General features: G+C 37.8%; 1 protein-coding gene and 1 long non-coding RNA gene across 3 annotated transcripts in view; one reads left to right on the top strand and one right to left on the bottom strand.

The window, feature by feature from the left end:
- Positions 1 to 29: 29 nt before the first annotated feature.
- On the top strand, positions 30 to 1,559 carry LOC147762263 (uncharacterized). Its single transcript, XR_015333997.1, has 2 exons — positions 30 to 651; positions 1,125 to 1,559. It is a non-coding gene; the product is annotated as an uncharacterized LOC147762263 (long non-coding RNA).
- The window catches only part of LOC106179137 (sacsin-like), a 40,754-nt gene continuing 23,757 nt past the window's right edge, over positions 416 to 17,412 (bottom strand). For both annotated transcript variants that reach the window (XM_087011549.1, XM_087011550.1), the window contains exon 6: positions 416 to 16,453. In XM_087011549.1, coding sequence (XP_086867675.1) covers positions 5,622 to 16,453 — 10,832 coding nt within the window. In that variant the 3' untranslated portion in view covers positions 416 to 5,621. The remainder of the gene's footprint in view (positions 16,454 to 17,412) is intronic.

Genomic DNA, 17,412 nt, shown 5'->3' on the forward strand with positions numbered 1-17,412 from the left:
GCCTGTATCACAGAGGGCTCTCTTGGACGTGGCAACAGAGGCACAACTGCATAGTAGGCCTATATGTGCCAAATTTTAGACACCAACAACAATCTGGCTGATTGTTTATGGTTAAAGACTTATAATAATCCACACAATGCAAGTCATAAAAAAGATAAGTGGGTATACAGAGTTTCTGGGAAAATGACTGACAAAGATGATTGCCCGGCTGAAATCTTATTTAAAAATATGGCGTGGAGCAGAATAAAGAAATAGCTGGTGATTATACGAGTACCTTGGAAACCTGAGGAGGCATGTTCATCTTTTTGGCTGATTGCATTCAGCGAAAGTCCCCACGGAGTTGGATTGATTCATGTAAAACGATAGTTTCTTTGGGAATGTGCCCCAAGTCAGGCGTGCCAGCCTTCAAGGCACGTTGTTTTTTTTTTCAGTTTTGCCATAGCTCGGTGTCTCTAACACAATCATTCGAATGGAATCCACTATACTTGTACATATTGGAGTATTATTATTATTCGATTTCAAGTGACAGGTATGCAGGAAATCAAAGGTTATATTTGTGGGACGTAGTGACACTTCTCGTGAATGAAACACGTTACATTCAACTCTACCAGCCTGAACTAGCCACAATGATTTGTTACATATAGCGCACTGGTAATGGTAATGCTAAACATAATTAAAGTCATAATAACTCTTCGTTTTGGCCAAAAACGTTTCCACAATGATTAGTAAATACAGAGCACTGGTAATGGTAATGCTAAACATAATCGCCACCAATTTCTAATTATTTTCTACAGGTAACATGGATATTCAAAGATGTAACTTGCACAGGATTTCAAGGCCATGAGATTTAATTCATTGAAAATATCAATATGTGAAAAATGAAATTTTCTCAAAAGACTGCATTACTCCAAAGAAAAGAATTCAGTTAGGCAGGTTTCCCAACTTAAGCTGTATTTCATTAATTACCTTTTGTGGTGTTTATTTCACAAGTAAGTAACATGGTTTTCCTTTAGTGGTCTCTATAGTGACAGTGGCTAAAATACTTTCAATTTCTCCATTTTTGGTGCAAAATAACATTATGCTTTACAGCATAATCACCACCAATTTTTAATTTTGTACTGCAGGTGACATGGATATGCAAAAATGTGACTAGCAAAAGGAAGTCGGTCCATGAAGTTCAAAGTTACACCTTGAAGAAGCCACGCAGTGAAAGAAAAAGGACCAAAAAAAGAAGAAAGAACTGCATAACTTCAAGAAAAAAAAAAAAAAAGAAATGACCCAATCAGGCTGTTTTTTTTTTTACCGAGAATGTTGCTATAGTAAAAGTGATCACTCCTGTAAGTTTGAAATCAATATAGTCCTATGGTTTTTCTACTTATCATATGTTATCACTGAAAGTGCATAATGACCACGCTTACGACAACAGACACAGGTGATGACTATATGAGCAGTCACTGACTGTACATTAAAATATGTGTGCTAAATAAAAGATAACAGTGAAAATAAGCTTGATTGAAAGATTTATTCACATTAGAATGAAATAAATCAATGAAAGCATACATGTACCTCAAATTTTACTGTATAATTTTTAGTACTTTATGACATGAAGTCAGTCAAATAAAGACAAATTTATAAATCAATTTTAATTAAAAGACAGTTTAAGGATCCTCTGATTGAATAATGACTTATCTGCATAATTATGGTTTAATGATAGCACAGTAAATAACTTTAACTATCTTTTTAAAGTTTCTTGATCACAAATATCTCATTATCATGAACATGTTATATAATTAAAATTAACGATCATTATTTTTGCACTGGCATGGAAGGTTTTCATGGAAGCTAGGTTATCTAACTCACTTTACATTATCATCTTACATACCTCTGGTATACCAGTATGTAATATTAATTTGTATTATACTCTTCTACCATACGTAAACACACTGGTGTTTGTAGATATAATGACTCAAGTCAATCCACAAAAAAAAAAAAAATAAATAAAATAAAAAATAAATAAATAAATAAATAAATAAATAAATAAATAAATAAATAAAATAAAATAATAATAATAATAAATAAATAAATATATTTAATATATTAAATAACACTAAAGAGTGTAGACTTCCTCTAAGGCAACTCAATTCTCATTATTATTAATAATTATTTACCAATAACTAATAAGTTGATCAATTAATTCAGCGCTGATAATTATGTATAGTTTTAATCTATTTATTGTTATATCCACTCTTATCTAGCCTATTTCTGAACTATCCTTAAAATTTTATCAAAACCTCTCTTTAACCTTTTGCATAATGTTGCTAACAGACGTGATTGATTGACTAATTAATTATTTACTAATTTATGGATCACCACTAAAATCTAGTTACTTGTTCCCTTCTTACCTATTTCTTTAAATTTAATCAAAATCCATCAAAGAGTTTTTCCATAATGTTGCCAGCGGACAAACAGAATTAAAACATAATATCCTTGGTGGTGGTAATAAAATAAATAAAATTATAATAAAAAGAATCAACAACAATATGTAACACACAAGAGGAGACCACACGCTATAATGCCAAATTGCCAATTTACAACAGTTCCTGAACCTCATCAACCTATCCACTTAACAAAAAACAATTCACAGAAAAAAATTAATACTTAACCAACCTTGATCTATTTATAGAAAATAATACTGTGACATTAAAATAGTTTGAAGAATTAGAATGGTGTGTGTGTGTGTGTGTGTGTGTGTGTGTGTGTGTGTGTAATATAAACATCTGTCAAATCTGTCATACATTTACATTATTTGTTCCTGTTAAGCATTTAAATATAAAATATTTCATATTATATGCTTAAAATGATGTTTAAAGGAACTGAGATGGAAAACAATAATAAAAAAACAACATAACACCATCACTTATAAATGAGTAGCATAACACCTTCCTGACATTACACTAGGTCTGTATGCCTATATGGCATGTTTACAGAAAGTGACCACATACCTCTTGCTATTTTGCTAAAAGGCCAATTTTCAGCAGCCCCTGACTTATCAACATATCCACTTAACAAAAACCATTCCATGGAAAAATTTAATACTTCAACAACCTTGATCTTTTTATGGAAAATAACACTATTTCTGTTTCATTTTTTCTTTTTTTTACATGTTTATTCCTAAACACAAAGTCAACTAACTTTAAAAGGCAAAATCCATTTTATAATACATTCAATTAAGCTCAATCAAGGGTTCAACTGTACAGTCTATAGCCTAAATGTTAAAAATTACAGGAACCTCTGGAACATAAGTAATTCAGATTTTGTCATTTTTTCCTAAAGCCTTATGTTTTATCATATGTCATCAAATAAGCATTTGGTATTATACTTGAGCAAAACTACATCCTATGTATACAAATTTTATAAACTACATTAATCTAAATAATGAGCCATATGTGGCCTAATGAACTAAATATCAAATTCCCTTACAAGTAAATATACCAAGCTCTTCTAAAAAAAAAAAAAAAAAAAAAAAAAAAAGTGTCCCTAAAATTATAAAGGAAAAATTGCAGGTAACCCTGAAATTTAAATTATTACATCTCACTGCTTGTGATATCATCCTATAAACAACTGGGTCAGTGGCAGATTTAGGGGGATAACCTCAATTTTTCAAAGGCCGCACTTTTTCTTGTTTTTTTACATATTTATGCCTAAACACAAAGCCAACTAACTTTAAGGTAAAATCCACGTTTTTAAGAATTATAAACAATAATTGATAAGAAAATTAGATCATCCTATTGTTAAAATTATTAATACTATTGTTAAAATTATTGATGGTATTTTACCTACAAGTAAAAAGATCCATTCATTAGACAGTAGACCCTTTATCAAAGAGTTATCATCTGGAATAACCCAGTGTTTAGTATACATGTATGACATATGACATATGTACAGTTAACACTGGCATCTTTCTTCTCTAAATCTATCCTCAGGTAAAACATACACCTTCACTATTTTAAAACATACTACTGAGTACGTGTTGTGCATAATAGTATACTTCTAAATACAACTAATATTACTTACTATATGTTTCAGATATATAATGCTTTATTTTATAATACATACATCCAAGCACAATCAAGGGTTCAACTGTACAGTCTATAGCCTAAATGTTAAAAATTACAGGAACCTCTGGAACATAGGTATTTCAGATTTTGTCATTTTTTCCTAAAGCCTTATGTTTTATCATATGTCATCAAATTGGTATTATACTTGAGCAAAACTACATCCTATGTATACAAATTTAATAAACTACATGGATCTACATAATGTGCCATACATGTATGTGGCCTAATGAACTAAATATCAAATTCCCTTACAAGTAAATATACCAAGCTCCTATAGAAAAACACACTGTTCCTAAATTATAAAGGAAAAATTGCAGGTAACCCTGAAATTTAAATTATTACTACTCACTGCTTGTGATATAATCCTATAAACAACTGGGTCAGTGGCAGATTTAAGGGGGGTAACATTAATTTTTCAAAGGCCCCACTTTTTCTTGTGTTTCTTTTTCTGTGTTTCTAAATACAACTAATATTACTTACTATATGTTTCAGATATATAATGCTTTATTTTATAATACATACATCCAAGCACAATGAAGGGTTCAACTGTACAGTCTATAGCCTAAATGTTAAAAATTACAGGAACCTCTGGAATATAATTAACTCCGATTATATCATTTTTCCTAAAAGCCTTATGTCTCATCATTTGTCATCAAATAAGCATTTGGCATTATACTTGAGCAAAACTACACCTAACTATACAAATTTTATAAACTACATGGATCTAAATATAATGAGCCATATGTGGCCTAATGAACTAAATATCAAATTCCCTTACAAGTAAATATACCAAGCTCCTATAGAAAAACACACTGTTCCTAAAATTACATGGGAAAATTGCAGGTAACCCTGTAATTTAAATTACTACTATTTACTGCTTGTAATATCATCCTATAAACAACTAAGTCAGTGGCAGATTTAAGAAGGGTGTCAGGGGGTCCTGACCCCCCAACCTCCTTCAATTTCTGAAAGAAATCACACCAATGGTCCCCTCTTTAAATTAGAATTTTGCCTAGCTGAATCATAGTTCTAAATCGTACCATACGGCACTGTTGTCCTCTAAAATACTCAAATTTTAGGGCCCCTTCAGCAGGCCCTGAACCCCATGCCAGGGTGGGGTGGGGGGGTGGGGGGAGGGGGAAGAAGGGTTGACTTTGCATTCGCGATCTGTCATTCCTAAAAAAAAGGACACCCCCCTTCAAATAATCCTGGACCTGCCCCTGTGGCTCTTTTACACCTCATTCCAATTCTAATATAAGCCCACTCATAAAACAAGTTCATTTGTTGTCCTCAAAATCAACCATCTGTACAAAGAGGACCTTTCCTAAGGAGGTCAGAGGTCATTACTGAACTTCACAAGGGACACTTTTCCCCTTTAAAACATTACTGGGTGTGGGGCCACAGAAACAATGTATTATCATGAATCAAGAGACATTGGTTGAAAAAGCCAAGACACGTTCTGGTCATATTTTCTGTTATGATTTGGCCATTAACAAGACATTACTAAAGAAACAATAGAACGCAGTCTCGTCGAACCACTCTAGTAGTATGCAGTCCAATGGTCACCTCTACATCACTAGGAAAGTCGCATTTCACCTGACCATATACAAACAACTGTTCAGGTCCAACTTCCAAGTTTGACTCCAATTCCCCATCATCTTTAGCAACCTGGCTCAACTCCAACTTCAAATCATTTTCAGCACCCTGCCCACCATCTCCAAGGGAAGCAGAGACAATAGTTACATATTCGTCCACTTCTAGCTCTCTGTCAACTGGAACCAATGTATTGGCAACATCTACTGGAACTGCGGTTCCTAAAACGGGAAGGGTTCTTAACATGCCCTGCTGCAGGTGATGATCAGCACTGTCATGAAGCTCCCGGACATCAAGTCTGTCCAACTCCTTATGAATGTCTTCTTCTTTGCATTTCAATATGGGAACCACATACAGAATGGAACTGCTCAGAGAGATATCAGGTAGAAGTCTATTGATGACATCTGCTACGGTGAAGTACACGCTATCATCTGTGCTACCCCCACAGCTTTCCTGTCCCTCTCTGATATAAATTATGGTAGATGAGGAAGTGGCTGTGTTCATTTGGGCAAAACAGCTTTGGGATTTCTGACTTCCTTCTAATTCCACTGCTTTGTATTTGAGGCATGTCTGTATTTCATCCATTCCAATGACCTTCACCCGGTGAAGAACAATAGGAATATTGGTAATGGATTTTTCATCAGAATCCTGAGCAATATGCCCAACCATGTACCACTGATGACGTGCTATCCTTTCAATGGCCTTTGCAAAAATTGTGGAAGAGATCCTTTGCTGTATATGCTGTGCCAGTAGCTGTTCTGAGCTGTTTTGGGTATCGCCATTCTCCACTAAATGCTCCTCTACAACATCTGTAAGACGTTTAGGCTGCAAAGATTGGGGTAAACTATTCAGCAAATCCTCAAAATTGTGGGTCCGAACTCCACATTCATTCAGGTCGACCAGAAATTCTTCATATTGGTACAAGGTCTGGATTCTGTCTGTGAGCCTCGGGGAGTTGATGTACACCAGCTTTTGGCTGGATAACAGCAAACCTTTCTTGCTTGGTAAGTAGAGGCAACGCAATGAATTCACTTGTTCTGGGAAAATAAGCATTGCTTTAAACAGTCCGTTGACGGCTCTGTATACACTTCGCAGGATATTTGGATTCTTTGTGACATCCTTGTCTTTGTGCTGCTTATAAAGATCAACCAAGACAGCTGCATACTGTCCAACAGAGGGGCTCTCTGTGCAGCCAAGATAGGTAAATAGACTGAAGAATTCTCCAAATTCTGAAGGTGCTTTGTACAAATGTGGGGGCACTGCCTTGTCTTCATACATATTCAGCACTACCCTCTTCGGCTTGGCAAATCGTTTATGATCATCCACCAAGATAACTGACTTGGTTCCTAAAGCCTTTTTGGTGTCATCATTTTGTAACCCATTCTCCTTCAAATACATGTAGATAAATTTCATCACTTCTGAAACAACAGCACGTTCACAGGAAGGTATCATTCTACTGCTGGGACCTTTCTGGCTGGTATGGAACTTATCAGACAATGCAGAGATGTGACACAGAACCATAGACAAGGTAGGTTTCTGCAGTATGCCTAGTTCTGTTGCCAATGCATGAGAATCCAAACCTTTGCAATTTACACTGTATTTCCATGGATTAGCCCAATCAGGGAGAAGATTAGCACTTGTCCATACTAAGGCCTCATGTTCACATGGTACAGAAGATCTCAAGGGGAAAAAACTGTGGCCATATTGCTTCATCAGGTTAACATAACATGGACTGGCAGGCTGTGCACATACAAATGGTATATCTCGGACAGAAAACAGGATGGATTTTAAATCCTTTGCTGACCACTCTTGTTGGTTTGACATCAAATTCCTCACTAACACCTTGGACTGGTCAGCATTTTTTGTCCTGGCCACCTCTTGCACATATGTTACAAACATCTCCTTGCTTACAGAACTCACCATGCCAATCATTCTAAGAAAAGGAATCCACTGCCAGGTGTTAAATGGTGGGACACAACTTGGTGGAAAATTGCACTGCATAGATTGAAATATCTCATTGGAGGGATCATAGAAATGACTTGCAGTTTGTTGGCGCTGTTCCCTACTGTCAAATAAAAATGGTAATTCTTTCAAATCTTCTAACAAAGCATCCCTCATTTCCTTCTTTTCACCAGTTGCATTATTGTCTGAAAGGTATGATTGGTATAAAAATTTCAAATGATGTGCTTGGCCTGTTTGGGAGAGATACTCAAAATGCTTGAATATGAATTCGCAATACACCTCAACAACTGTGAGTTTCTTGAAGTTCAGAAAATCATAGAGTGGCTCCAAGTCTTCATCATGTTGCAAGAAAATAAGCCCTTTTGAAGTCTTCCAAGCTTCCATGTCAATGGGAGGGATGCCACGAGGTAGTGTGTACACACGGTTCATTCCTATCTTCAAAATTTTGCCATGCACAGTTCTGAAAACTGGTAACTCAAGAAGTTTTTCCTTACAGCCCACAACATTCTTTAATGCTGAGACGCGATAGGAGAAAAACTTGAGAATCTGTGTTGAGCTGTATTCTGGAGGTTGTGACTCTTGTAATTTCTCACAAAGTACTTTTAAAACTGTGTCAGCCTTGAACACACTCCCTGTGATATTCTGCAGAACAGCACAAGTACTTGGCATGAGAACTGCCACATTTAGAGACTGTAATATCTGCACCATTCCCCATTCATCATTGTTCATGTTCCTATATATGTTTGCCCTAAAATTCATTACAACATATGCCCTATTGATACAAACTAAAACCTCTCTAGTACAGATTTTAGCTGGAATCAGAGCACAGTCATTAAGAGGTGCTAAATGTGGTAGTCCTGTACACTCCTCACTTAGGAATGTCCAAACCTCAGCAACCCATTGCTCATTTGGAAAATCTCCGTTTATGGGACAGGCAAATGTGTCATCAGGGAAAAGACATTCATACCTGCCCCCTGCGGCTTTTTGCTGTGCCAACAGCTCTGCAAAATCTGAGACAGCAAAATGATGAAGTTGGTCACAATGTTTCAATTCTATTCTTTTCTCCTCAAAGAACTTCTTTAAGTCCCTGTGAATAAAAGAAGAACAACACTCTGGGAGAAGATGATCATGTTTGGTAAAAAAACACTTGCCTTCCGAAGTGAACTGCCTCAGAAAACCATCTTTGGTCACAAGGAGAGGAAGACCATTTAGCTTTTGAGGAAATTGGTCACATTGATAAAGGTACTTCAGTAAGGTACACAATTTCGCTGTGTCTACAAAGATGGTATCTTTCAGTGGCATGGGTAGTTCACCTCCTACTGAACAGGCTGGGGAGGTTCCAAAAGTTTTGAAGAATTCCAAGACACTCTCTGGTGAAACACAAGGAATGTCAGAGCCCACATCAGAAAAACATTTCTTCAGTCTGCCATCTTTTATATGCATCAGGTTAAAGCCTGATCTTAGAAGGATTTGTTCCACAATTTGAGGCATCTTCAATTCTTCCTTCCTCCTCAACAGGTCAACACCAGCATTACTGGTTTGAGTTTCATTTCTGCCAACTTCATGTAATGTATTAAAGAATGCACTCTCTCCATTCATGATTCCACTTGGGGGAAACCAAAGAACCTGAAACAGGTTTTCCTGTCTGTCTGTGTGCTCTTTTTTCATCCTGGGGCAGGGTTTGAGGACAGGCAGAAGAGGCACTTGCTGGGCCACAACAGCTTTGAAAAAACTGATGGACATGGGCTTCCACAATGATATTTTGAAAAGATCAATTGGAAATAATCTACTGTATGTAGACAGGCATCTGTCTATGGAATACCATGGGCTTTTAGAAATGCTGGATTGTGGGAAATATGCGCTTCTCATGTGTTTCACAAGTTTCACAAAGCATGGTGCCAAAACATTTTCTTGTAAAAAAAGATTCCATCTACCTGAAGATTTATCATCATTTGGGATTGTTCTGCGATCCTCATATCCCAGCTCAAAATGGCCATTAAGCATCACACTGAGCCCAGTTTTTATAGGCAATGGCAAAAGACAGGCAGCAACATAACTGTAGTTATGCTGCCGTAGATAGTCAGTGTGTTTCTTGCTACTTTCAGTCTTGTGCCCAGAAAAAGAGGAATATGTTTGTCTCTCTGTATATTTTGGAAACCTTCTGTCTATTTCTTCTGTCAATGCAGCTTTACCTTTCCAATGCTCCTTTGTATCTTTCAATGCAGCAACAGCTCCAAGGGGAAGAAGGTCAGACTTTTTTTCAATTAAAACTGAGGTGGTGATCTGCCCATCATCTTCTGATTTTTGGATCACACTATTTGGGTTAACCACAGCACCATTTCCAGTTGTGTCATCTTCCATATATCCTGCATCCAAGTTGCTACTATTGTTGTCAAGCCTCACATGTCCTGCATAGTCTGTGCTGCCCCCTAATTGCTGTACAACTGACCACACTGAATCTACCAGGGGTTGGGCATCTAGTAGAGTCTGTATTGTAAGTTCATAAGTGACCTGACTAGAGGGTATTTCCAAAGCACCATATTTCCTGTTTTTCAAATGGTTTGCCACTGTTTGGACCTTTTCCTGAAATGAGTCATAGTCGCTGAAAAAACTTTGAGCAACTTCACTTGTGGATGAAAATTTATTCTTAAGTGTTCTCGTACTGCTGTCTATCTCTGATACATGTATTTGTTTGATATGCTTCAGAAATAGAAGCATCTGTGGCATTTCAGCTTTGAATGTCTCCAGCAGATCCTTCACTTTTCTTATATCTAGTGACTTCCAGGCAGGCAAGTCTTGGTCTGTACATGGCAAGTCTTGGTCTGTACATGAATCAACTTGTGGGGGATTTCTCAAGGGTAATCGGAATAGAGTTTTTCCTTGTAGGTCAAACTGTTCTTCCAACAAACAGCTTTTGACATCTGGGTAATCCTCAGCTAGTTCCTTTAAGTTAAACAGCTGTCCTGGGGAGCCTACTGTTGCTCCTGGAACATACTTCCGCAGAGGATCAAACACACAACATATATCCTCATATTTACCCTGGCGGTCCTGCAAAACCTCAAAAGAAGACCCACGCGTAACAATCCATGGTGTGTCAGTAATGTGGTAAACGGAGTTAAAACCAATCCCAAATTGCCCTGTCTTGTAGGGGTTTCTGGACTTGTTCTCCATTTCACTCTGATCACTCCCTAAAGTGGCAATTGCTGTTAAGTCTGAATCAGTAAATGGGGCATTGTTGAAAATGCAAAGTGCCGGTCCTTGCATCTGTTTCCAGCTTTCTCCAGGCACATATTTTGAGTTGTGAGTGCGCTGATCAAGCACAAAGTGCACCTCGGTTGCTCCAGCATCATCAGCATTTTGTAGAACCTCTTTAAACATATCCTCTGGGCTGTAACCTTTAAGGATTCTTGTGATACTCGTTTCTAGTTGCACTTGCTGTCCAAAAGGGATACTGCTTGAGTACTTACTCAGAACTCCTTCATGAGGCTGCTTAATTCCTAAACATTCATAATCCTTCAACCTAACATCACAGTGCAAAAAGAGCACTTTTCTCTGAGGTAAATTGGGATTCCACACTGTCAGTTCATTTGCCCTTTGGAAGATTCCATGGATATCTGGTAAAACTATATCGCCCAACATCTCTAAGTCTTTTGACTTTTCTTCTTTGAGTTGTTCAATGAGCATCTTGGCAACTTTCTCTGCTTTTTCAATGAGTGGATTAGGTTTTTCTTCATCACTGACTGTCACGTCTGACATCTTTTTCAGAGCAGCAATATAGTCAGCAACATCAAAATGGTGACGAACCCCTAGACAAGTGAAAAGCTGTCCAAACTGGCTAATATATTCCTTTGGTAGTGCATACAGATATGGTTCACAAGATTTCTTCAAAGAAAACACTACATCTTTGGGTCGGACAAAGTGATCATCTACCAACACAACAGGGAGTCCTTTGAGAGCTCTACTGATGTCTTGCTGTTTCTGTTCTTGTTTGCACAGTTCTTGCAAGTATGAATAAATATGGCGCATTAACCTCTGTACATTGGACAATTGGTTTGGCAATATATCCTTCAACCCATAACTGATTGCAGCTTGCATCTGCACTTGAATTGTTTCAATTCCAGGGTTTGTCACACAACCTATAAACTGGAATGTCTCTAGAGGAATATGATTCAGTGTAGATGCACCTCTTGTGAAAAGTGTTTCATCAACTATGGGCATGGCTGATCCAACCAGATCAATGACCTTCAAAAGCCCCATATTCTGTGGGGCATCATACAATATATCTTTCTTTTCTTTGTGGTCAAACAACGGCAAAGGGTATTCTGGAAAAGTTTGCAAAACTGGCAAGAAGGGTATGGACTTCAACTCTTCAAGTTCACACTTTTCCACATGTACATCATCAACACCCCTTCCCTCCATTCTCTTGAATCCAATAAACATTAAAATGTTCAGTATACGCCTAACCCTGATGCTTCTGTCTGAAATGGACAGAGTTTGTTTTGCACACTGAGATACTTCAGCCCATGTGATATCACCCACTGTGCACCGCATTCCCAACTTTTGTAAAAAATAGGACTGTTCTCTGTATTCTTGTAAAGGAAACACTCCATCTTCTTCAGTGAACAAGATACTTTGCATTCCTCTTTCGCTTACCAATTTCCCAGGCGTTTCAAGCACATTTCCAGATGGCATGACAGGAATGCACTTTTGGGTTCTTACAAAGCTTGCCATTTCCTCATCATTGGTTACAGATGGCAAGACATCATTTAGCATCAAAGTATCTCTCCATTTTGCAAAAGCTTGCATCTCAGCTATGTTGGCAAAGAAAACTTCTTTGTAGAATCGCTGCCTGCTGTATTCATTGTTGAAATTCATTTCACATGATTTGAACTGTTCAACTATTTTCATTGGTAAATGAACTGCAATTTTGTTTCCGGGCTGTGTCTTCACCCACCACCTGAATATGTTGTAGGCAACCTCCCCTATGCCAACCTTGTCTTGGAATGATGGTTCCAGATATACTACTTCATGGAAATTTCTCCAACACTGACCATCTGTCAGAAGTTTGGGCTCATTAAGTGTCATCAACTTCCTGTGAAAAGACTGCAGAAAATCTTCTGGGAGTTGTTTAACAGCCATTGGCCAAAGGATAAAGAAGTCCCCACCAATGTTGCAATATTCTTTGCATTTTTCCAAAAAGAAGATGTAGGCTTTAGGCAAAGTTTCACGAAGTAATGCTTCATTCCACTCTGCCATTACATTCTGTCTGTCATCTGCTGATCTCTGCACCAAATGGTTTCGACTGGATGTTGTAAGAAATGTGCCACTCACATGCACTGGAAGGCTTGTGGAAATAGGCAATGGGAGCTGACAGAAGAGTACACCTTCAGTAGGATTCAATGGCAGGGGTTTTAGCTTATTTCCACGTGACTGCACTGGTAAAGCTATTGATGCAACAGGCAGTGTGCCTTCATTTTTTCCTTTGACTGCCAGGCTGAAAGCCTCCCCAGTGCTCATATACGATGTTAAAAAGTATTCCCTGGTTTTATCTTTTGCAACCATCTGAAGAAGCTCTCCACCATAGGGCCGAGTACTGCATGTAATGCTAAAATGACACATGCATTTGAGTTCTGTGTGGTCTTCTTTTCTCTGTACAGCATTACTTGCAGCGTGCAATATTCTAGTTGCCTGGATCAATTGCTGTTTTTCTTTATCTAGCTTTTTTGCTGGCTTTGGAAGTGTCGTCTTATAATTGACAACTGGTTGTATACACCTCTTCGGTATATCTTTCTCAATAATAAAGATCTCAACAGCATCACTTGGATCTTTTGAGTTTACGGGAAGATACCACAAAGAGAACTTGACCACATTCTGAATGAAGAGCAAAAGTGATTCTGATCTGTCTATAGTCAACCTAAAAAGATCTAACACATCCTCTTTTGTGTATGGTTTTCCTGGTTTAAGTTCTGTCTTTTGTGACTGCTGGTTTGTTCTCAGTGGAAGTCGAAACAGAGTTCCATTGAATCTGTTGTTCATCCGACATTGAAAGATGTTCTCAAATGGAGCAAGTTGATCTGCTATCATCCCTCTATTGTGAGTCTTATCCAAGTCAATTTTCACACCTGGCTTGCTTTTGTCCTTAATGGCTCTACCCAAATGATGTGCATTTGGGTCAAAGATGACAAAATTATTCTGACTGATGAAACTGGGGGTGTCTGTAATGTTGTAAACAATATTGAACCCTTTTCCAAACCTACCAATGGTTGCTGCATCTTCTTTCTTCATTCCACCACCAACTTTAATAATACGTTCAAAATCAACAGGCTTAAATACCGCATCATTGTAGACCCAAAGTGCCTGTCCCTGGCATTCAGCCATCCCCTTATCAATGAGACTTTTACGGTAATCTTTGTTCTCCCGTGCATCAAACAAAAATCGAACCTCTGTAGCTCCAGCATCATCAGCATTCTGTATCATCTCCTTTATGAAAGCAAAACCATCTTGGTAGCCATCTAGAATATTGCTGATAATGCTGCACAATGACTGGCCCTGACCAAACTCCTCAAAAGGCAGATCCTCTGGCTTCAACAGATGTCTCAATAGGGGAGGTACCCCCAAGTCATCTGCTGTTGCAATTGGAATATCTCTGTGCAAAACATGGACATTTTCTTTTTCTAACTCCAGGCTTATATCTTTGCCAAGATGCTCTGCATCAAGAAAGACACATTTACTGCTAACCCCAAATTTAAGTTGTCCTGAAGAGCGCAGCGGCATTGGTATGTCATCAGGGACGGTGCCTCCATCTTTTGCTAATTTTGAAAGTTGGTTCAGAATTTCTACTGAGAGTTTGAGGTCCGAACTTTCACTGTTGGCCAAGATGCCAAGTGGAAGTTGTTGGGAACCATCATATTTCTCTTTCATCTGGATGAGTACATCAAGGTACGGCTCAAAAGAAGTCAAACTTTTGAAAGGCAAATGATCTTTTGCAAAGAAATCTGGCACTGTGTACATATACGGCCTGAGGTCTAGAACAGAGTCTGAACAAAGCACCTGATCTTGAGAAGCAAACCCATTGCCATGCCAAATCCACTGGCTGAGAGCCTGCCTACCAACCTCTGCTATGGCAGCTTCTGCATGCTGTTCCAAAAAGTGGTAAATCTTGTTTACAATCAATTCAAACAATGTCTTTTCTTCTTCGTTGTAATTCTTCTGAAGTATAGCAAGCTGCTGAACTACAGACCTGACATCTGGCGGAGAATCCATATTGAAATGTTCAACAATTGAGGCTTCAGCTTCTTTGTCTCCTGGTATTCCTTCCCAAAGTGGCTGCACAGAACCTATCAAGTACGTTGATACGTCATTCATCTTCTTTAGAGTGGTTGGCTTTTGAAATATCTTAGTATCGTTCCACCATGGTAGGCTTATTGGATATGGTATATTTTTGGGTGGCTCACAACACATGGGCAACCAGTGTAGGTCCAACAAAAGACCTTTGAGATGACAGACATTGTTAGGAATGGATAAGGGAAACTGTTGAAGCAGTCTTGGTCGCTTCCCAAGGAAAGAGGCAATGGCCTGGGACTTTCTTTTCAACACTTCACAAGTAGTTGGGTCTGCTGCTGTAGCTGCTCTGGTATCAACATCTTTGACAGCTGTCAAAACATCATCTGCTGTCAAATCATCTTCATTTTTCATGCCAACTTTAACCAGTTGTGGAATGATGGTGCCCCTAGTAAAAGGATCAACTGGAAAGGCATCCTGATCTTTAAATAACTCTTGGAGAATTCTACTTTGTGGGTTGCAAGTTTTACTAGGCAGAGCAAAACCATTTCTGGTTGGAATGCAATGGAGACGTTGAACCTGTTCCACTATTTCCTTTTCATTGATTAGCTCACTATGTTGTAGCATGAACAATGAAATATCTTTCATGTATCTTTCTGCAAAAACACCACCCTTTTTGAGCTCTGGTAGGATATGTGTGGAAAATATGGACACTTGCGTGTGGATGACACACTGGCCAAGGACCTTCACAAGATGTTCACACTCGGGCAAAGTAACATCTATAATGGTCCAAGGTAACGACACCTGGGGAAGATATTTCAATTTCACTGCGTCCTTGGCATCATCCAGTGCCAGCAGTTTTTCGTCCATCTTTGCTTTTTCATCAAATTCAGCTGAGCTACACTGAGGACCAATTCTTTGGAAGATTTCAAGCTTTCTCACTATATTCTTGTGCCGTTCTATGTCACCAGACTGTGATATGAATGTTCTGAAGACTTTTCTAACAGAAGCATCAAGTTTGTTGAAGGCAGTTATAACTTTATTTCCTTTGTATTGGTACTGCCTTGACAAGGACTGTAATACACCATCTGGTGAGGGGAGTGCTACCCGATGATCAAATATTGCTTGGTGGTTTCCAGCCTTGTCAAGTACTGAAGTTGCAAGAGGCACACCAAGGGTTTGCAGAAGCTTTGCTATATCTTGAGATATGCTTTTACCTTGGTGCTGTACAAGCTGAATGCTAATAGAAGATGATCTTGCAGGCAGATGTAACTGAACATACCTTCCATCATTAAGATGAACTGGAAGAATTGGCAAACCTTCAAACCTCTGCAAATCTCGGAAATTCTGGCACAGGTAGCCCCACACTTTATCAAGCCAGGCTCTGTTCTGTGGATCTAGGTCTGTGTTGTTTTTCAACTTTTTTGCTTGGACTGCGTCAGGTAAGAGTTGGCTGAACCCCTCTTCATCAAGCATACACAGTTGAGTTTCACCCCTGCCTAAAATTGTTGTAAAGACAAATTTGAGGATCAGAAATACAAAACTCTTATGGGTATATATCACTGGATGCAATTGGCATGTCAAAACTAAATCAAACAAAGATGTCTAAAACTATTTGTAAAGAGATTTTGATTTACACTTACAATGGGTCTCATTCATGAAAATGAACTTATTGACTAAATGTAGCAGTATTTAGGAAACATCAATGTAAAGATGCATGAAGTTTATAAATAATAGCAAGCAACCACTGAGCCAATTATTGGAAAAAAGGATGTTGACAGCACCTCATCTATTTTTGTGTATAATAGTAATTATATAAAATGTCATCTGATACAAATGCTTATACATCTAATATGGCAAATAGCGGCCATCCCAGTTTAAAGTTATTCTAAATTGCCATTTAAGTAATAAGGTTGAATAAGGTTACAATGCAACCTTAGTTCAATAAGGCAAAAAGTGTTCATGTACAGACACCAATCTGACCTCTAAAGAATAAGCCAAAAGTCAAATACAAATTCAGACTTGGAATGTCCACATGAGAACGAAATTTGAATTTTTTCAGTAAATGTACAATCCTATATTTCCTTCATTTAGTAAGATATTTATCATATTATTCTGAAAGGTTTTGTGAAGGATGCATCATATTGAATTAAATATGCAGAACACATTAAAACATACTGATGGCATCATCCAGAAATCTGGCAGAATAGTGATGAGATTAAAATATAAGAAATTCGGGCACATGCTATAATTTGTAGTTTTTGAGAATGGCACTAGTGGTACTTCTTTCTTATGATAAGTGGTATATGCACTAAACATAAAATGAGCATCGGAAAACACACCATCTCTACTGACAAAATAATACACACTGGTGGTACATTAAACAACCAAGCTTGTTTGTAATGTACATGTCAACTTTATAGTGATAGACAAAAGAGATGTAAAACTACATATCATA

The sequence above is a fragment of the Lingula anatina genome, chromosome 4 (assembly GCF_051362555.1).
Source record: "Lingula anatina isolate TDL-2025a chromosome 4, LinAna3.0, whole genome shotgun sequence".
Lineage (NCBI taxonomy): Eukaryota > Metazoa > Brachiopoda > Lingulata > Lingulida > Lingulidae > Lingula > Lingula anatina.